This window comes from Podarcis tiliguerta (genome assembly GCF_965153285.1).
Source record: "Podarcis tiliguerta genome assembly, chromosome: 16".
NCBI classification, from domain to species: Eukaryota; Metazoa; Chordata; class Lepidosauria; order Squamata; family Lacertidae; genus Podarcis; species Podarcis tiliguerta.
Window position 1 is genome coordinate 1,778,014 of NC_139549.1, and position 21,442 is coordinate 1,799,455.

General features: G+C 45.4%; 2 protein-coding genes across 3 annotated transcripts in view; both read left to right on the forward strand.

The window, feature by feature from the left end:
- The window catches only part of LOC310666072 (uncharacterized protein), a 1,539,811-nt gene that overhangs the window by 1,308,386 nt on the left and 209,983 nt on the right, over window positions 1-21,442 (forward strand). The gene's annotated exons all lie outside the window — the stretch shown is intronic.
- The window catches only part of LOC310666006 (uncharacterized protein), a 127,394-nt gene that overhangs the window by 95,914 nt on the left and 10,038 nt on the right, over window positions 1-21,442 (forward strand). Inside the window, exons 11-15 of the mRNA XM_083416417.1 lie at window positions 1,713-2,057; window positions 2,173-2,475; window positions 11,566-11,910; window positions 12,028-12,330; window positions 13,282-13,431. Of these exons, the coding sequence (XP_083272543.1) occupies window positions 1,713-2,057; window positions 2,173-2,475; window positions 11,566-11,910; window positions 12,028-12,330; window positions 13,282-13,431 (1,446 nt within the window). The remainder of the gene's footprint in view (window positions 1-1,712; window positions 2,058-2,172; window positions 2,476-11,565; window positions 11,911-12,027; window positions 12,331-13,281; window positions 13,432-21,442) is intronic.

Genomic DNA, 21,442 nt, shown 5'->3' on the forward strand with positions numbered 1-21,442 from the left:
TGTGTGTGTGTGTGTGTGTGTTGAGTTTAGGTGGAGCCAGAAGTTAAGGGTTCTTTGCCAAGTCTGTACTTCTACTGAAGGGAGACTTGCCTCCAGTCTCAATGATGCGTTTGGGATGCATTGCGGTACAGAAAAAAATCTGCCTTAGAAACTTTGATTGAACAGCTTCCAAAGTGCTAAGATGGTTACCAGTACAAATCTGTGCTCCGTATAGTAGCTGTGCTGGGGGTTTAGCTTGGAAGACTTCTAGGGCTGATGGTCTATGTTTGCCACCCTTTGCATGGAAAAAGCGAGTCTTGGCACTTTGGGATGCTTTTTCTTTTGCACATTTTCGGTGTGCTGCCCATGAGCCCGTGGACTGGAAGATAAGGCCCAAATATTTGAAATATTTGACCTGTTTGATTGGCTGATTGTCCATACGCCAACTGTGGGGACCATATTTTCTTGAGAAAACCATGAGAGAACCAGGTGTTCTCTCTGGCAATACACTGAGAATTCTCTTATCAATCTTTTTAGGCCTATTTTTGTTTGGGATAAGAGGACCGCATCATCAGCATATAATAGTACAGAGATTGGTTTTGAGGCCAGTTTAGGAACGTGGAACTCTGGAGATGTTAGGCACTGGACCATGTCGTTTATGTATAGGTTAAAGAGTACCGAAGCTAAAATGCATCCTTGCTTGACTCCCTTTGTGGCTGGTACGGATCCTGTAAGTTGGCCATTTGTAGAGCAATGCACTTTCAGCACAGTGTCTTTATAAAGGCAGTTAATCAGATATAATAATCTTTGGTCTATGCTTGAGGTGTTCAATTTAGTCCATAGTCTTACTTGTGAGATTGAGGCAAAAGTAGCTTTCAAATCAATGAAAACAGCATACAGCACAACCCGAGATTGCTATGAGGTGGGCTAGGATGAAGGAATTGTCTATAGTGGATCTGCCTTGCCTGAATCCTGTTTGCTCTTCCGCAAGGATAGCCTCAACATCAATCCAGTTGATTAATTTATTGTGGAGGTGTTTTGCATATAATTTACTAACAATAGGTAAGAGCCTGAATATTGGGATGATTACCACAATGGCCCAGCTGTCAGGGAGTAAACCGGAAGAATCAATGTGAGAGAATATTGCTGAAAGCAGAGGAGCCCACCAGTCAATATTGGACTTCAAAAGTTCTGGGGGGCAGGTGATCAATGCCTGGGGCTTTGTTGTTTTTTAGCTGCGTACTTAGGTCTTTTACCTCAGTCGTGGACACTGGGGGCCAAGCTGGTAAGTTTTCTGGAGATACTGTTGGGTGATTAAGCTGAGCATCCTGGTCTTGGAAAAGTGAGCGGTAGTACTGAGTCCATTCTTGGGGTTCTACAGTTCAAATTGTCCCACTACGCTCACGCTCCAGTAGGCCTGATATGTTTCAACAGATATTTTGCAAAGTTCTGATTTTGTAAACTGCTTTGAGGTTTTATGACAACCAAGAAGTATGAATCTTGTGAACTGAAATAAATGAACTTTTGTTCCTTTGGAGGGGAAATTCTACTTATTTTGGAGGGAAATTTTTCCTTGGGACAATTACACAAAGCCAGATATTCCAAAAATTTCAGCATTGCAATGCTTTGAAAAGATTTAAGTGTTTAATCAATTGTTTTTTCGGACTTCACTAAACACGATAATGACACTCATTTTGTTTGTATCTCCTCCCCCACCACCCTCCCCTCACCAGAAACTTTAAGCCATGCAGTTTGGAATCCAACCCATCAGGCGAAGGGAATCCTGGGAGGATCAGTCTTGTTTCCTGCCAATGTATCTCAAGGAATAACAGTGGAGAAAATTCAATGGGACTTTCTACCCCAAAGGGGTGGCCTGGGCTTTTGGCTGGCGGAATTCAGCCATGGGAAACTGGAGCACTCAAGTCCCACTGACCGGTTTGGACAACGGCTTGACATGGTGGATGAGACAACATTGAGGATCAAAGACTTGGAGCTGGATGACAGTGGGATCTACAATGCTCGCATCTGGTTTGCTAAGACACTGTTTCAAGAACAGCGTTTCAACCTCACTGTTTATGGTAAGTTATTGCTTTCACTGTTTGGCTCATGGAATAGGATTAGCACCACTTTGCAACATAAGTACTGGGAGGGGTGTGACCCAAACCTTATGCTGATTTCATTTGTGTTCCACAGAGCCAGTGCCAACACCACAGATAGACCACCAAGTGGAATCCAAGACTCCAGATGGATGTAATGCGACCTTCCGATGCCACACACCTGAAAGGGAAGACCTCAGTATCTCCTGGGAAACAGCGGGTTCACATGGAGCCTTAGGAAAGAGTGTGAATCAGTACCAGGTTTCTGACAATGGCCGGGAGCTCCGTGTCTCCTTCTGGAAAAGTTCTTTCAACTCCAAATTCACCTGCCTAGTCAGCAATCCTGTTGATCAAAAAAGAGCCTCCTTTGACTTGCTCAACATCTGCCAGAGTGATGAAGGTGAGCAATATATCCTTTCCTTCATTATCCAAAGGAGGTGCTTGTGGTGGTGAATATGCAGACTGGCCCTTAACATGAGGGATTTGAGGAGATGTGTTTGTATTAATAAATACCCCTCTTTGCATGCTTCTCAGCCGAATTGGAGCATACACAGAGCTCCTTGAAGACTGATCTGATCCTGTGAATTGCTGCTGCTGCCCCCATCTCCTCCTTTTCCTGCCTTAAGAAATGGATTCAGGGCAGGAAAGTGTGTCTGAGAGGGTATTCACGGCCTAAATCCTTTCAATAGGAAAGGAAAAGATTAGCAACATCTGCTTATCTCTTGTTATTTATTCTACTGCTCTCGGCCAGGTGTGAGCATGAGGCTCTGAGTCTTGGGATCATGGGTTCAAGCCACATCTTGGGCCAAAGATTCCTGCAATGCAGGGGGATGGACTAGATGACTCTAGTTGTCCCTTCCAACTCTACAATTCTATGATTCTCTGAGAGTCAGTCATTCTGTCGGTTGTTATTTGAGTATGTTTTGAGAAACTCTTATTGTTCATTGTGTGGGATATGAAGCTGTCAGTCAAGGCCAACATTCTGAGAGTACGAACTGCCTCTATGTGGCAGGCAGTTTTGTCAGTTGTTTGGTTGGTTGCTGCTAGGAGTGTTAAATTGGTAACTGCTCAGATGCAGTCTTCTCATGACCCACTGCTCAGATATAGGCTTCTCATGACTATCTAGTGTATAGTATATCTGTATACCTAAGCCTGCCTTCGGGAACAACCCTGTAAACCTGAATGAATCTGATAGTAAAGTAGTTTATGTTAATATGATTCAGATTCAAGTGTGTTTTCTTTAAGAGGGACAGAAAGGGATTAACAACCAGGAAGGTATAATTATTGATAGCAACCCTCTTGTTGCTGCATAAACTCAGACAGGGGATCGTTTAAACTTTGCTAAATTATATAAACATTTCCACACATTGCAGGTGGACAGTTTGGACCCTCGAGTTGGAGTCGATTGCTTATCATTGCCCTCATATCTCTTCTGGTGGTGGTGATGGTGATGCTGATGCTGATGGTGAAGGTGAATTGGATTCACTGGAAGATCATATTTAAAAGGCATAGAAGAGGTACGACCATCTCTATTGATCTTCTTCCCATCTCTCCTGAGATGGGGACTTCCTGCCAAATATACCTCTACCTTTCTTTTGCTTATCTTGAGAGGCAGAGACTGGTCACTGCCATGGACTCAATAATGTTTCTCATTTTGCACTCCACAGCTGTGATGCGAGAGAAGGGGGAGAGTATCCAGAGCTCAGGAGCCACCCAGGAGATGGTGATGATGAGGTGTGATGATCGGTGTGCAAACTAATGATGGTTTGATTGTTTTTATCTACCACTGAAATCATCTGATACGTTTGGGAGGCATTTATTACTTATGTTATTATTATTAATGTTGCAATATGTTATTCTTAAACAACAGCAACAGCAACAGCAACAACAACAAGCAGATTTCAAACAGGCCAGTGACCTGATAATGAATGGCCATCAATTTGGCAAAACCCGTCCCTACGAACCATCTCTGCCCATCCGCAGGAGGCTTCTCTTAAAATTACCTTTCGCTGGTATTGGACTCCATCCCATCCAGCCAAAATAAACTCCAGCATCTCTCCCTTATGCTGGAAATGTTATTATTAATGTTGCAATCTGTTATTCTTAAAGAAACAACAGCAACAGCAAGAACAAGTGGATTTCAAATAGGCCAGTGTCCTGATAATGAATGGCAATCGATTTGGCAAAACCCGTTCCTAGAAACCATCTCTCCTGAGAGGCCAAGACTGGTCAGTGCCATGGATTCAATAATGTGTCTCATTTTGCACTCCACAGCTGCAATGCCAGAGGAAGGGAAAAGTATCCGGAGCTCAGGAGCCACCCAGAAGATTGTGATGATGAGGTGAGATGATCGGTGTGCAAAGTAATGATGGGGTGATTGTTTTTATCTACCAGTGAAATACATTTGGGAGGCATTTATTCCTTATGTTATTATTATTAATGTTGCAATATGTTATTCTTAAAGAAACAACAGCAACAGCAACAACAACAACAAGCGAATTTCAAACAGGCCACTGACATGATAATGGCCATCAATTTGGCACAACCCATCCCTACAAACCATCTCTGCTCATCTGCAGAAGCTTCCCTTAAAATTACTTTTTGCTGGCTATTCTGGACTCTTCCCAAAACACTAATTTTATCATTGATAATAACTGAGTTCTGGAGAATGGAAGTGACATATTTTTGTCAATTCAAAATGCCCAATTCCACCCGCTCTCTTAGGGACTTACCGTATTTTTCGCCCCATAGGACGCACCGGGCCATAGGACGCACCAAGTTTTTTTGGGGGGAAATAAAGAAAAAAAATTTATTTCCCCCCCTGGTGCTTGTGGGGCAGGCAGCGGGGAGAAGCGCTCTTCAACCCACCGCCTGCATGCAGACCAGGTCCGGGGACAGCGGGAAGACGCGCTGCCCCTCCCAGCTGTCCCCGGAGCTTGCGGGGCTGGCGGCGGGGAGAAGCGCTCTTCTCCGCACCACCCGCCTGCAGACCAGGTCCGGGGACAGCTTGATGGCGGCATTCCGCCTCCCCGCTGTCCCCCGACCTTGTGGTCTCTGGTTTCTTCAACCCAGGCACCTTGCCTTAACTTGGCTCTCTTTTCCTATTGAGCTTGGACTCCTTCCATGTAGACTGAAGGTGTAAATGGGTGAATAAACCCTATTTCTTAAAGCTACAGCAGTCTCTGCTGTGTCTTCCATTCTCCAAAGGAACACAGACCCTCTTTGGGTGCCTGGGGTCCCATGGGCTCTTGCCTCCGCTGGGCACAGAGAGGGGCAGGCAGCAGACTTTTGCAACAATACATTGGACTGGAGCACAAGGTTGTTTTCACTCATTTTGGTGCAAGGTGAGGATCTTTATAGCAAGAGTAAAAGAAATAGTTATTTAGGGGAATTGAATTTAATTCTAAATTATATTCAGGAAACGTGGGAGAATTCAAGGGGTCAAAAAAATTAATTGGATGTACCATGCTATAAAAAAAACTTGTTTTGATGAATTGGAAGAGCCGCAAAAGATTCCATTGAGCACAAGGATTGATAATATGAACAGAATAGCTACATACGAACGAATTAAGCGATAAGGTGGATAGTGGTGGGAAGCGGAGGGAGGAGAGGGAGGTGGGAAAATATTGTTTAAAAGGTGTGGTATATCAGTGTATTCAAATTTGAATTGTTGAATTGTGTTATTATTATTATTATTATGGTTTTTGTTGTATGTGTCTTTTACGGTTGTTGTTTGTATCGAAAAAATGATTAAATAATATTTTTCAAAAAAGGTTGTTTTCCCTCTTCTCCCTGGCAAAATATCCACAAAAGAGACTTTCTTTTGGGAAGGAGACATATTTTCCCTACCAATGAGACTAAAAGGGAGGGAGGCAAATATTTTAACAGCGGCAGAGTGACGGTGCTTGTCTGGTGTCAATAAGCAGGGAGTTTCGAAGAGTAGTGCTGCTACTGGAAGTGCAAAGCAAACATTTTGGCATTTATACATGAGCCAGTTCTTCTTGCTCTTTGGTTCAACCTTCGTTTTGTTCTTTCTTTGCTTCTTCCCCTCACCCATCATCATACTGTGGGATGTGGTTGTGGTCTTGAATGAGGGAGGAGGGGGACAGTTGTGAGAAGCTTGAATGTGTATTTTGTCTTAAGGCGGAGAAATTCTCCAGGTGTCATGTTTCAAAAGGGGGGGGGGAGAGAGAGAGAGAGAGAGAGTCACAAGTTTAACAAGTGGGGCAGGATCCCAGCTTCAGCACCCCCATATCCACCCTAGAGTGGCTTGCTCTCCCCTGAACTTCTCAAAATAAGCTGGGCTAGAGACCCTGGAGGCACATTTGCCTACAAAGACCTTCCCTGGTGTCCACGGGGTCCCATCTCCCCTCCCCTCCATTTTAACTTGTTTGTATTGCTTTGTACACTTTCTGATTAATGAATACAAAACATTCATGCTCTGATGTGCACACATTTTCCCAGTACATGCATGTCTGTACATATTAATTGCTGGTGAACAGCAAAGCAAAATTCAGACAAGTGTGGATTTCATCTTTCATGAATGGTTTAGCTGATATTCTTGCATTGCAGGGGGGTTGGACTAGATGGACCCTTGGGAGCCATTCGAAATCCGCAATCCTATGATTCAAACTAAATGTTAAAATCAGCAGGGGGTTACTAAACATATACACGGAAAAGGTAATGCCTCAAGTCGTCATAGTGTAAAATAAAAGAACTGCAACTTGTATTGAATTTCTGTGTGGGCACCTGGTCACATTTCCTGTTTTTTGCTCACAGCTTTCTCAGCCTGAATGGCTGTAGACAGGTTTATCAGTTACTTCACACTATGTCATTCTTAGAGGGAGCTTTGGGGCTGCAGCTTTTCTTATGCCTGAGAATAAAAGCAGGAGCCATGTTATCCTTCTCTCCTTTCGCCCATGGACCTTCTCTTCCCTGGGTAAGTACCTGGGTAGGAAAATCTGAATGCATAGGGCAGGCATCCCCAAACTCGGCCCTCCAGATGTTTTGGGACTACAACTCCCACCATCCCTAGCTAACAGGACTGGTGGTCAGGGATGATGGGAGTTGCAGTCCCAAAACATCTGGAGGGCTGAGTTTGGGGATGCCTGGCATAGGGTGTCAATCTATAGGTTTGCTTGGTCATGAAGGGGAAAGTCACTGACAATGCTGAGCTCATCTAAGGAATAGGCCCCCTCCCTGAAAGTTGCCTCCCCATCTCAGGGTCAATTTGGTTTGGCACCTGCTGGGGGCTCACATTCCACTGACAAGAGCCCCCACCCCACCAGACCTTCTCCTTTCCACCACAGCTTTCTCATTCTGGCCCAAACAATCATGGTGGCTGTTCATGGACCCAAGGGGTGGGCGCGCTGGCCAGATGAGGCTGGGGACAGGGAGGAGAAGCCCCAGAGGGACCGGCTAGCCTGGGACAGATCTTCAGGAGCTCAATGCGCCAGCCAGAGGGAGGATCCTAGAAAGGTCTGGAGAAGGATATGGGAGCCAGTTGTATGCCATCATCCCATCCCCTATGAACTGTATTTAAGCCAGTTATTCTCAGTTAACTCTTGTGTTGCTTTGTATTTATGTACTTAAGCCTGGATTTTTTTTGTGGGGGGGGGGGGTATTTACTGTCATATTCCATATTTCAAACATTTGCAATGCTCTGTCTTTGATGTTTTGAATGTTTGCTGTGAGCCAGCTTGGGCAGAGCCCATTGTGGAAGGGACACATATAGATAAACTCAATCAATCCCAATCAGGAGGGAAGTATCTGAGACAACTGATCTCGGTTACTAGCACCCAGTTCCTGGTGAGGGTGGGGCAATGCCAGAGTGACCTTTGTTATTTGAGCTCAGTTCATAGAACAATCTGTGTGTATGACAAAGCTGGAAATTAGAGAGCCCAACTGCAGGTGCCGCCAGAGCCTATGATAGGTCGAGCCAGTGCTTTTTTTCTGGGGGGGGGTGCAGGGGTACGCATAGCCCTAAACATTTTGTGAACCTTTGTACTCTTATTCAGTTAATGTACTTATTTTTCCTGATTTGAACTATAAAATGGTGATTATCTTGAGTCAAAATGAGAGAACCCCTAAGCATTTTTTAAGGAAAAAAGTGCTGGGTAGAACCAACTAATTCTAGTTTTCTCACTGCCTGCCCTACTGAGAGCTGCAAGAGGAACACAGATACTAAGGAGGAAGGGTCAAGTGGGAGGCCAGTAGAAAGTAAAAAAGGAAAACAGGTGGGAATGGTTAAGGACAGGCAGACACTGTCCGAAGGGAACAGTCTCCACTGCTGTGATGTGTTGCTGCACAGTTGCAACCTTTTCCCTTCTTTGCAAGGGTTTAGCTGCAGGACTCTGAAAGGCTGGTGATCTCCAAATGTTGGTGAGAATCAAAGACCTTTTCTTAACAGAAACCTTGAACAGGCAGGTGTATAACACAGAGAGAAACACCCTGAGGTCACACACTCCTCCCCCTCCTCCTCCACTGATCCCTGCTTGGAATTACCTTTGTACTTGTACAATGTCCTTCTCTGATCCTTCTGAGGGGAGGAGCAAAGAGAGGGCGCAAACATAAAGAGGAGGATCTGATCTGCTCGAAAGCAAGAAGACGGAAGGGACCACGATTGTGTTTGAAAGTTAACGACTTTTGCGAATAAGACCCTGTACTCGGGCTACACTTGAACCGGCTTATTTTAGAGCAACTATCCTGTGCAGAAAAATGAAGCTGTCCTCTCAGGGTGGTGAAACAGATGCCACAATGGGAAGCCCCAGCAGGACCTGAGCTCAACAGCGGCAAGTCTCTCCATCAGTGATTCCCAGAAACGGTTCGTCCGGGACCTCACTGTCACTCATGGCTCTCTGCACCTCTGGAGAGATACGATGCAGGATTTTTCTCACAAAAGGCCTTTTCTTTGGACTATTGCTCTACTCTTCCTTGGGTAAGGACTTCACTGCTTTCTTTCACTCTCTCACTCAAAAACCACAAGTAACCCACCTATATGCATTGTTATGAAGAGAGAAATTATTGGCAATATTGGTTACTAGCACTCAGGGTCTCCTCTCCCCAGCTGGACCCCTCCCAGAACACCCTGGCTGGCTTCAAAGGATGCTCCAATAGAACACTTTTGAGAGTTCAATTGTATGTGTAATATTTGTTACTGAGCTGAAATTGGGGTGGGGCAATCTGCATGAATGATGGTGTTAATCATCTCCCCTAAAGGTGTGGAGTGGAATGGAATAAAAACACAGGTCATGCTGACTGCAAGTCAACCTCATCTCCAGGGCAGAAATGTTTTCCTGCGGGATATTTTCCTGTGATGTGTCAGTTATTCACCAACACAAAATAAATATCAGTTTAGAGCAAACAGGGAATTAGAGGAGCCAACCAATGAGCAGGAAAAGGCAGCTGGGGATCTTGGTGGAACAGAGTCACTTTCCCGAAAATTTGACCAATGGGCAGATGTTCCACAAAACAGATGTTCCCCAAAATTTGACCAGTGGGCAGCTTTGAAAAGATTTAAGTGTTTAATTGATTGCTTTAGATACAGATGACGTTCAGACTTCACACTATTTTATTTCAAAACTGTATACTTTTTTTAAAAAAAATATTCTGGGCCAGTCTTCTGTCTCAGTTTTTCTGGATCCCAGTTCCTGGACACCAGTACTTGGAATGTAACTTTGGACTTGTGACAACTTCCTTCTCTTACACTAGAGGGCCACATTGCTATGACAGCTAGGGGAATGCAGTAAATGTTTAACTAGAGAGAGTTGGGCAGTTCCAAGTGGGTCAATGTACAATTCAGCAACAGTTAAAATTAATCTTGGACGTTGTAAGCTTTCTTGGATTTTGGTCCCAAATACCTGAGAGACTACTTTCTTCCCCATAGTCCATCTCAGCTGTTAAAACTAGGGGCACACCTGGTAGTTTCACCTCCCTCAAACAGGTGGGGGAGTGCCAGCCCAGGAGAGAACCTTCTTTGTGACAGGCTGCTAAACTGTAGACGTCCCTCCCCAAAGAGATGCACCTGGCACATTTAGTGCAGAGTTTCCATTATATGCTGAAGAGTAACCTCTTTACCCTACCATTGACACCTGCAATATAATTTTTATCTTTTTATAATATTTATTTTATAATTTTTTTCATTAATAACAATCCAACATAGACAACATAATTACAATACCAAATAATAATTCAATTTAAAAAGTCAATTGTCAGATTCCAAATTAAACATTTTGGTTGACTTCCCATGTTCCAATTTCAGGAGATTTTTAGGAGATGTTGATTCCGTGTTCCCACTCCAATCCATTTATTTAATCCAAATAATATAGTTCCGATGTTGATCCTTTATTTTAACAGCCACTGGTGTGTTGACTTTCATTTGGATTTAACTGTTCCATATCCTTTAATTTGGAAGAGCAATTTATATCTGGTAACTCCGTGTGGAATTGTTGTTGTTTTTAACATTCGATCTTATTTCTTGTTGCAATCAATCATTTTTGGCATCCCCCCCACACACACTCCAATGACTCAATATTACTGCGTAGTGACCTTTCACCATCTTGCTTCTCTTAAAACCGAAAGTGGTCTGGCAGCTGATTATTACTCCAGGCTGATTTCCAGCTTTTGAATTGTTTCCCATCTGATAACAAGCTGATATCTCAACAACACCCTAATAAATCAAAGTTCAAGTCCTCCATAGGAGGCTGTTTCCACAGAACATCCCAATATTTCCCACACAGTTCCATTCTTTCAATTAATCCATAAGCATTATAAATTTCTTATTGATGCCCTCTTGCAGTCCATTAATAATTGCAATCCATTAATAATTACAATCTATTAGAAGATAATTTTCCTCTTCAGTGAAGAGCTGCCAAATCATAAAACAGCATAGTGAATACATAAAAGAGAAAGCAAAGGCTTCTCTCCACCACATACCAATCCAAACACAATGAAAATCTTCTCCGAATTGAGACCTTAGCACTCAGTGGCTGATTCATTTAACAGGATAACGTGTCTCCTTCTTCCAGAACATGCCTGTTTCTTAAGTCTGAATTCTGAAACATCTTAAAAAACAGAAGAAACTCTGCTCATGGTGTCTGCATTGGAGTTTTTCCGATGTGTGCAGTGCTATGCACTCAGCATCCCCCCCCCCTTCATTCTGTAAGAGCAGGAGGCAGGTATCAGACAATCTGTGAGTGAGAGCTCTCCCCCAACGCTGGAGGAGGGAGCATTGCAAGGATAATTATTCTCAAATTATCCCTAACTGGCTGCATGCCAGGGGTTTGCTGTCGTTGGAACTGCGGTTCACCATGGCAGCAAAATCGGAAGTCCTCTGCAAAATAATTTTAAGGAAACCTCCTTATTACATTTTAAGACTGCATTTTAAATTGCTGTGACCTGCTCTGGGACCTCATGATGGAGCTAAAAACAATAATGATACTAATTTTCCCCTTTGTTTATATCTCCTCCCCCACCACCCTCCCCTCACTAGAAACTTTAAGGCATGTAGTGGGGAATCCAACCCATCAGCTGAAGGGAATCCTGGGAGGATCAGTCTTGTTTCCTGCCAATGTATCTCAAGGAATAACAGTAGAGAAAATGGAATGGGACTTCCGCCCCCAAAAGCGTGACCTGGGCTACTGGCTGGGGGTATTCAGTCATTGGAACCGAGACCATCCAAGTCCCACTGGCCGGTTTGGACAACGGCTAGACATGGTGAACCAGACAACACTGAGGGTCAAAGACCTGGAGTTGGATGATGGTGGAATCTACAATACTCGCATCTGGTTTACTAAGACACAGTTTCAAGAACAGCGTTTCAACCTCACTGTTTATGGTAAGTTATTGCTTTCACTGTTTGGCTCATGGAATACGATCAGCACCATTTCTCTACATAGGTACTGGGAAGCATATGGGACCCAAACCTTATGCTGATTTCATTTGTGTTCCACAGAGCCAGTGCCAACACCACAGATACACCACCAAGTGGATTCCAAGACTCCAGGTGGATGTAATGTGACCTTGCGATGCCACACTCCTGGAAGGGAAGAGCTCAGTATCTCCTGGGAAACAGGGGATCCGCAAAGGGCCTTAGGAAAGAGTGTGAATCAGTACCAGGTTTCTGACAATGGCCGGGAGCTCCAAGTCTTCTTCTGGAACAGTTCTTTCAACTCCAAATTCACCTGTCTGGTTAGCAATCCTGTTGATCAAAAGGAAGCCTCATTTGACTTGCTCAACATCTGCCAGAGTGATGAAGGTGAGCAATATATCCTTTCCTTCATTATCCAAAGGAGGTGCTTGTGGTGGTGAATACGAAGACTGGCCCTTAACATGAGAGATTTGAGGAGATGTGTTTGTATTAATAAATACCCCTCTTTGCATGCTTCTCAGCCGAATTGGAGCATACACAGAGCTCCTTGAAGACTGATCTGATCCTGTGAATTGCTGCTGCTGCCCCCATCTCCTCCTTTTCCTGCCTTAAGAAATGGATTCAGGGCAGGAAAGTGTGTCTGAGAGGGTATTCACGGCCTAAATCCTTTCAATAGGAAAGGAAAAGATTAGCAACATCTGCTTATCTCTTGTTATTTATTCTACTGCTCTCAGCCAGGTGTGAGCATGAGGCTCTGAATCTCGGGGTCATGGGTTCAAGCTACACCTTGGGCCAAAGATTCCTGCAACACAGGGGGTTGGACTAGATGATTCTAGTTGTCCCCTCCAACTCGACAATTTTATGACTCTCTGAGAGTCAGTCATTCTGTCGGTTGTTATTTGAGTATGTTTTGAGAAACTCTTATTGTTCATTGTGTGGGATATGAAGCTGTCAGTCAAGGCCAACATTCTGAGAGGACTAACTGTCTCTATGTGGCAGGCAGTTTGGTCAGTTGTTTGGTCGGTGGCTGCTGGGAGTGTTAAATTGGTAACTGCTCAGAGGCAGTCTTCTCATGACCCACTACTATCTAGTGTATAGTATATCTGTACACTTAAGCCTGCCTTCAGGAACAACTCTGTAAACCTGAATGAATCTGATAGTAAAGTAGTTTATGTTAATATGATTCAGATTCAAGTGTGTTTTCTTTAAGAGGGACAGAAAGGGATTAACAACCAGGAAGGTATAATTATTGATAGCAACCCGCTTGTTGCTGCATAAACTCAGACAGGGGATCGTTTAAACTTTGCTAAATTATATAAACATTTCCACACATTGCAGGTGGACAGTTTGGACCCTCGAGTTGGAGTCGATTGCTTATCACTGCCCTCATATCTCTTCTGGTGGTGGTGATGGTGATGCTGATGCTGATGCTGATGGTGAAGGTGAATTGGATTCACTGGAAGATCATATTTAAAAGGCATAGAAGAGGTAGGACCATCTCTATTGATCTTCTTCCCATCTCTCCTGAGATGGGGGCTTCCTGCCAAATATACCTCTACCTTTCTTTTGCTTATCTTGAGAGGCAGAGACTGGTCACTGCTATGGACTCAATAATGTTTCTCATTTTGCACTCCACAGCTGTGATGCGAGAGAAGGGGGAGAGTATCCAGAGCTCAGGAGCCACCCAGGAGATGGTGATGATGAGGTGTGATGATCGGTGTGCAAACTAATGATGGTTTGATTGTTTTTATTTACCACTGAAATCATCTGATACGTTTGGGAGACATTTATTACTTATGTTATTATTATTAATGTTGCAATATGTTATTCTTAAACAACAGCAACAGCAACAGCAACAACAACAAGCAGATTTCAAACAGGCCAGTGACCTGATAATGAATGGCCATCAATTTGGCAAAACCCGTCCCTACGAACCATCTCTGCCCATCCGCAGGAGGCTTCTCTTAAAATTACCTTTCGCTAGTATTGGACTCCATCCCATCCAGCCAAAATAAACTCCAGCATCTCTCCCTTATGCTGGAAATGTTATTATTAATGTTGCAATCTGTTATTCTTAAAGAAACAACAGCAACAGCAAGAACAAGTGGATTTCAAATAGGCCAGTTTCCTGATAATGAATGGCAATCAATTTGGCAAAACCCGTTCCTAGAAACCATCTCTGCTCGTCTGCAGAAGCTTCCCTTAAAATTACTTTTTGCTGGCTATTCTGGACTCTTCCCAAAACACTAATTTTATCATTGATAATAACTGAGTGCTGGAGAATGGAAATGACATATTTTTGTCAATTCAAAATGCGCAATTCCACCCGCTCTCTTAGGGACTTACCTTATTTTTCGCCCCATAGGACACACGGGGCCATAGGACGCACCAAGTTTTTTTGGGGGGAAATAAAGAAAAAAAAATTCATTTCCCCCCCTGGTGCTTGTGGGGCAGGCAGCGGGGAGAAGCGCTCTTCTCCCCGCCGCCAGCATGCAGACCAGGTCCGGGGACAGCGGGAAGACGCGCTGCCCCTCCCAGCTGTCCCCGGAGCTTGCGGGGCAGGCGGCGGGGAGAAACGCTCTTCTCCGCACCACCCGCCTGCAGACCAGGTCCGGGGACAGCTTGATGGCGGCATTCCGCCTCCCCGCTGTCCCCCGACCTTGTGGGGCTGGCGCTGTGGCTCTCCTGAAGCCTGGAGAGTGAAATGTGTGTGCGTCCTATGGGGCGAATGCAGCGAAACCCTGCATTCGCCCCATAGGACGCACACACATTTCCCCTTCATTTTTGGAGGAGAAAAAGTGCGTCCTATAGGGCGAAAAATACGGTAGTTATGGCAAGTTCTCCAGTGGAACTAAAAAGCTAGCCCTAAAGAGTGGAACTGAGGTGCAGGGAAGATGCCTGCTTTTCGGCAAATTGGTATCCCTTCTTGAAGAATGCCGGACTTGGACAGGACTTTAATTTTCTCCAGGGTTCAGGTGGGCCCAAAAGCCCAGAAATACTTTTAGGAGTTGAATCCCCAGAGTCCTTCCTATCATATTTTCTCTCCAATGCAGATTGAACGCTGAATCCCACAGACCAACCCTGCAGGTTGACTTGGAGAAAGAGGAATTCTCAAGCAGTTCCACACTACCCAGGGAATCCTTTCCTTCTCTTACTTCTTGTACAGTCTCAGAAACAGAGCCCTCAGAGATTCAAGACTGCATCCCAACATGAGAGATCAGTAATATCTCCAGGAGCCACTGCTGAGGAATTCACTGAGGGTCCCTCAGGGGAAAGACCCATTGAAGATCTTTCAATGCTGCCAGTTGAGCCGGAGCTACAGCCTACCCAGCAGCCTTCAACACTGGCCCCCAAAGGTCTTGTGAACAGGCCAAAAAGTAACCTACCAAGATTTATCCAGTGACTATAGTTGGGTCTCCTTGAATGCAAGGAGTCCCAGGAATGCCTTCATCACCAGCTGCAAACAGGGTATATAAGACAATGCTTTTGAGCTTTACTGTTGCTGGAAACAGCACAGGTCTTTGGCTTCTTCAACCCAGGCACCTTGCCTTGCCTTGCCTTGGCTCTCTTATGCTATTGAGCTTGGACTCCCTCTATGTAGACCAGTGGCATAGCGTGGGTTGTCAGCACCCGGGGCAAGGCAAGTAATTTGCGCCCCCTAACCCCTAACCTGCCGCCGCTGCCAGCTTCTTCTTGCTGCTGCCTGGGCTGGTCTGGTGTGGTTCTCTTCCCCGCTCAGCACTGCGCTGGGCAGCGGCTGCACTGTCCCTCCCCCAGATAGTCCCCCGCTCTCTCTCCACACCGCACGCCTGGCACTCCCCCCCCTTCATAGTGGGCAGGACCCGGCGGCTCGGATCGGATTCGCACAGCCAGCACTGCAGTGAGAGAGAGTGAGTGAGCCAGGTATGGGCAGAGAGCAGCTAGTGCGAGGGCGCCCCCCCCCCAGATGTTGCGCCCGGTGCGCCCGGCCCCCCTGCACCCTCCACGCTACGCCACTGATGTAGACTGAAGGTGTAAATGGGTGAATAAACCCCATTTCTTAAAGCTACAGCAGTCGCTGCCACGTCTTCCATTCTCCAAAGGAACACAGACCCTCTTTGGGTGCCTGGGGTCCCATGGGCTCTTGCCTCCGCTGGGCAGAGAGAGGGGCAGGCACTGGACTTTTGCAACAATACATTGGACTGGAGCTCAAGCTTGTTTTCACTCATTTTAGTGCAAGGTGAGGATCTTTATAGCAAGAGTAAAAGAAATAGTTATTTAGGGGAATTGCATTTAATTCTAAATTATATTCCGGAAACGTGGGTGAATTCAAGGGGTCAAATAAAATGGATGTACAGTGTTACCTCAGGTTACATATGCTTCAGGTTACATACACTTCAGGTTACACAATCCGCTAACCCAGAAATAGTGCTTCAGGTTAACAACTTTGATGAATTGGCAGAGCTGCAAAAAGATTCCATTGAGCACATGGATTGATAATATGGACAGATTAGCTACATACGAACGAATTAAGCGATAAGGCGGATAGTGGTGGGAAGTGGAGGGAGGAGAGAGAGGTGGGAAAATATTGTTAAAAAGGTGTAGTATATCAGTGTATTCAAATCTGAATTGTCAAATTGTGTTATTATTCTTATGTATTTTGTTGTATGTGTCTTTCGCAGTTGTTGTTTGTATCGAAAAAATGATTAAATAATCTTTTTCAAGAAAGGTTGTTTTCACTCTAATCCCTGGCAAAACATCCACAAAAGAGACTATCTTTTGGGAAGGAGACATATTTTCCCTACCAGGGAGATCAAAAAGGAGGAAGGCAAATATTTTAACAGCAGCAGAGTGACGGTGCTTGTCTGGTGTCAATAAGCAGGGAGTTCCAAAGAGTAGTGCTGCCAACCCTGAAAGATCGATCCCTTGGAAGTGCAAAGCAAACATTTTGGCATTTATACACGAGCCAGTTCTTCTTGCCCTTTGGTTCAACCTTCGTTTGGTTCTTTCTTTGCTTCTTCCCCTCACCCCTCATCAGACTGCGGGATGTGGTTGTGGTCTCCGATGAGGGAGGAGGGAAGGGTTAGTGAGAAATGTGTATTTTGTCTTAAAGAAGAGAGGGTCTCCAGGTGTCATGTTTCAAAAGGAGAGAAAGAGGGATGTTACTGGAAAATCCCTTGGGCAGAAATCAAGACACCAACCAGAGCAATTTGGAGCAAATCAGCAGCCTGTAGGCTCGGTCTTTATTAAAGAAAGACTGTCGTGACAGGACTCCCACCGCCCACTAGGTGAAGCAAGATGGAAGCCCCGAAGAAAAGAAGACCCCAACTTTTATTAGCTCCTAATTCCCTAAATTACACCCCTAGAAATACATCATATTTACATCATGACTACATTAAAAACAGGAGGAGTCGGGGAGGGGTTGCACAGGTAATCCGAGTATCCTGGCACCTGGCCGGAGCCCCTTCTCCCCCTCCCCATGAGTCATTTTCGGAAAACAAAGGGAAAGGCACAGTTTCCTGCCCCCTGAGTGGAATTCGGTCATGGTCTCTTTGTCGTAGTCTGTGTTGAATACACGAGTGTATGCAGTTTGTTGTGTCCATGATAGCCCTCTGTCTGAGCCCATCAAGATGACTATCAAGGTTGCCATGTCAACTGGGTAAAGCTACAGAGTACGTGCCTGCTCGGTCAAGGAATTATGGCTGACTGGTATCAGGCCACCCCCCTTTGATAGTCCTTGTATTACGAAGCAGAATAAAAGTGATCCGGTGAAAATCTGATGTACGGCTGATTTATGGTGAATTTCTGAAGAATACTGTCCTTGAAGTTCAAAGCACTTTCGCCTTTCCGGAAGCGGCTTGCAACATTTCGATTAAATCAGTCACGGTCAATTGGACTCGGAAACTTTGTATTTGAGAACTGTGAAAGAAAGAGAAGCGGGTTCCTGCTGCCTGCAGTACCTGCGTGGCCACCACAAGGGGCGCTGTTCAGTAACACTGATTGCCTGAAACGGCAGCCGACTGACCCTGAGTTCAGACAGTAGGTCTACCCATAATAAGGATAGGGCGAGGTAGAACGTTTCAGTCCGCTGAGGGAAAATGGAAATAGCGCTTCCTTATTTACGGAAGGCTTTTAAGGGACACCCTTCGGAAAGGGCATCTCCAGGCTCGGGGAGATGGGGGGGGTAAGTGTGTGTGGTGCTTGTGCATTACATTGTAATGAAGGGGGAGTTTCCCGCTACAGGGAGAAACAAAGTTCAAGAAGTGGGGCAGGATCCCAGCTTCAGCACCACCCATATCCACCCCAGAGTGGCTTGCTCTCCCCCTGAACCTCTCAAAATAAGCTGGGCTAGAGACCCTGGAAGCACATTTGCCTACAGAGACCTTCCCTGGTGTCCACAGGGTCCCATCTCCCCTCCCCTCCATTTTAGCAAAGGAATTTTACTTAATTTAACACATTTTGTTTTATTTTCACTAATCTTTGTATTGCTTTGCACACTTTATGATTTATACATACAAAACATCCATGCTCTGATGTGCACATATTTTATTTGTACATGCATGTCTGTACATATTAATCGCTGCTGAACAGCAAAGCAAAATTCAGACAAGTGTGGATTTCATCTTTCATGAATGGTTTAGCTGAGATTCCTGCATTGAAGGGGGTTGGACTAGATGACCCTTGGGAGTCCTTCCAATTCTACCATTAAATGATTCTATGAGCCAAACTAAGTGGTAAAAGTAACAAGGTGTTGCTAAACATAGATACAGAAAAGTTAATACATCAATACAGAGGTACCTCGGGTTAAGAACTTAATCTGTTCCGGAGGTCCATTCTTAACCTGAAACTGTTCTTAACCTGAAGCACCATTTTAGCTTATGGGGTCTCCTGCTGCTGCTGTGCCGCCGGAGAACAATTTCTGTTCTCATCCTGAAGCAAAGTTCTTAACCCGAGGTACTATTTCTGGGTTAGTGGAGTCTGTAACCTGAAGCGTATGTAACCTGAAGTGTATGTAACCCAAGGTACCACTGTATGCAGTCATAGTGGTGAAAATATGAACTGCAACTGAATTACAGAAGTTTTGAATTTCTCTGTGGGCCCCATGTGAGCGTTTCCTATTTTTAGCTTCACTGCCTCAATTGCTTTGCAAGGTTTCCCTCATAAAATAAGTTTAGGGGGAGTGACCTGCAGCATTTCTTATGCCTGGGAATAAAAGCAGAAGCCTGTGGGCAAATCAACTCTCCACCAGCAGAAGCCACACCTGAGGCTCCCTGTATTCCTGGCCAGAAATATTCATGAATTTTGTGAGCAGGAGCCTCATGATCCTTCTCTCCTTTGGTCCATTGATCTTCTCTTCCCTGGGTAAGTCCTTGCAAAGAAAACCTGGATGCAGAGGGTGAAAAGCTATAATTTTGCTTGGTCATGAAGGGGAAAGAAACTGACAATGCTGAGCTCATCTAAAGAATATGCCTTCCCCCTGAAACACCCCCCCCCCCAATCTTAGGGTCAATGTGTTTTGGCACCTGCTGGGGGCTCACATTCCACTGACAAGAGCCATCATCCCACTAGGCCTTTCCCCCTTTCCACCACAGCTTTCTCATTCTGGCCCAAACAATCATGGTGGTTGTTCAGGGACCCAAGGGGGTGGAGGCACTGGCCAGATGAGTCTGGGGACATGGAGGAGAAGCCCCAGGGAGACTGGCAGCTCAATGAGCCAGCCAGAGGAAGGGTCCTAGAAAGGTCTGGAGAAGGATATGGGAGCCAGTTGTATGCCATCATCCCATCCCCTCTGAACTGTATTTAAGCCAGTTATTCTCAGTTAACTCTTGCGTTGCTTTGTATTTATGTACTTAAGCCTGGATTTTTTTGTGGGGGGGATATTTACTGTCTTATTCCATATTTCATACATTTCTACTTCCAATGCTCTGCCTTTTGAAGTTTGAATGTTTGCTGTGAGCCAGCTTGGGCAGAGCCCATTGTGGAAGGGACACATATAGATAAACTCAATCAATCCCAATCAAGAGGGAAGTATCTGAGACAACTGATCTTGGTTACTAGCACCCAGTTCCTCGTGAGGTGGGGCAATGTCAGAGTGACCTTTGTTAATTGAGCTCAGTTCATAGAACAATCTGCGCATCAGACGAAAGCGAAAGATAGAGAACCCAACTGTAGGTGGGTCTATAGGCTCTGATAGGTAGAGTCAGTGCTTTTTTTCCCCTGGGGGGGACTAAGGGGTACGCATACCCATAAACCTTTTGTGAATCTTTGTACTCTTGTTCAGTTACTGTGTTTATTTTTCGTGATTTGAACTATAAAAATGTGATTATTTTGAGTCAAAATGAGAGTACCCCTAAGCATTTTTTAAGGAAAAAAGCACTGGGTAGAACCAACTAATTCTAGTCCTCTCACTGCCTGCCCTACTGAGAGCTGCAAGAGAAACACAGATACTAAGGAGGAAGGGTCAAGTGGGAGGCCAGTAGAAAGTAAAAAAGGAAAACAGGTGGGGAATGGTTAAGGACAGGCAGACAGGGAACAGCCTATACTGCTGTGATGTGTTGCTGCAGATTGCAACCTTTTCTCTTCTTTGCAAGGGTTTAGCTGCAGGACTCTGAAAGGTTGGTGATCTCCAAATGATGGTGAGAATCAAACAACTATTCTTAACAGAAACCTTTAACAGGCAGGTGTATAACACACCAGGAAGCACCCTGAGTTCACACACTCCTCCTCCTTCCTCCCCTGATTCTTGCTTGGAATTACTTTTGTACTTGTAACAAAGTCCTTCTCTGATCCTTCCTGGTTTATGTGGGGAGGAACAAAGAGCACAGATAGCACTGCTGGTATAAAGAGGAGGATCTGATCTGCTGGGAAGCGAGAAGACGGATGGAGATGACTGTTGTGTTCGAAAGTTCACAACTCTTGTGAAAAACTCTGTACTCAGGCTACGCTTATAAAATGGATGAACCGGCTTATTTTAGAGCACCTATCCTGTGCAGACAAATGAAGCTGTTCGCCTCATGGTGGTGAAACAGATGCCTCAATGCCCATAAGCAGGACCTGAGCTCAACAGGCACAAGTCTCCCCATTGGTGAGTCCAAGAAAGGGGCATTCTGGCAGTGGCGTAGCGTGGGGGGTGCAGGGGGGGCCGGCCGCACTGGGCGCAACATCTGGGGGAGGGCGCTCGCACTCGCAGCTCTCTGCCCCTACCTGGCTCACTCACTCTCTCTCACTGCAGTGCTGACTGTGCGAATCCGATCCGAGCCGCCGGGTCGCCGCCCACTGTGGAAGGGAGGGTGCCAGGCGTGCGGTGCGGTGTGGAGAGAGAGCGAGGGACTGTCTGGGGGAGGGACAGTGAAGCCGCCGCCCAGCGCAGCGCTGAGCGCAGGAGAGAACCACACCAGACCAGACCAGGCAGTAGCAAGAAGAAGCTGGCAGCAGCGGCAGGTTAGGGGTTAGGGGGCGCAAATTACTTGCCTTGCCCCGGGTTAGGGGGCGCAAATTACTTGCCTTGCCCTGGGTGCTG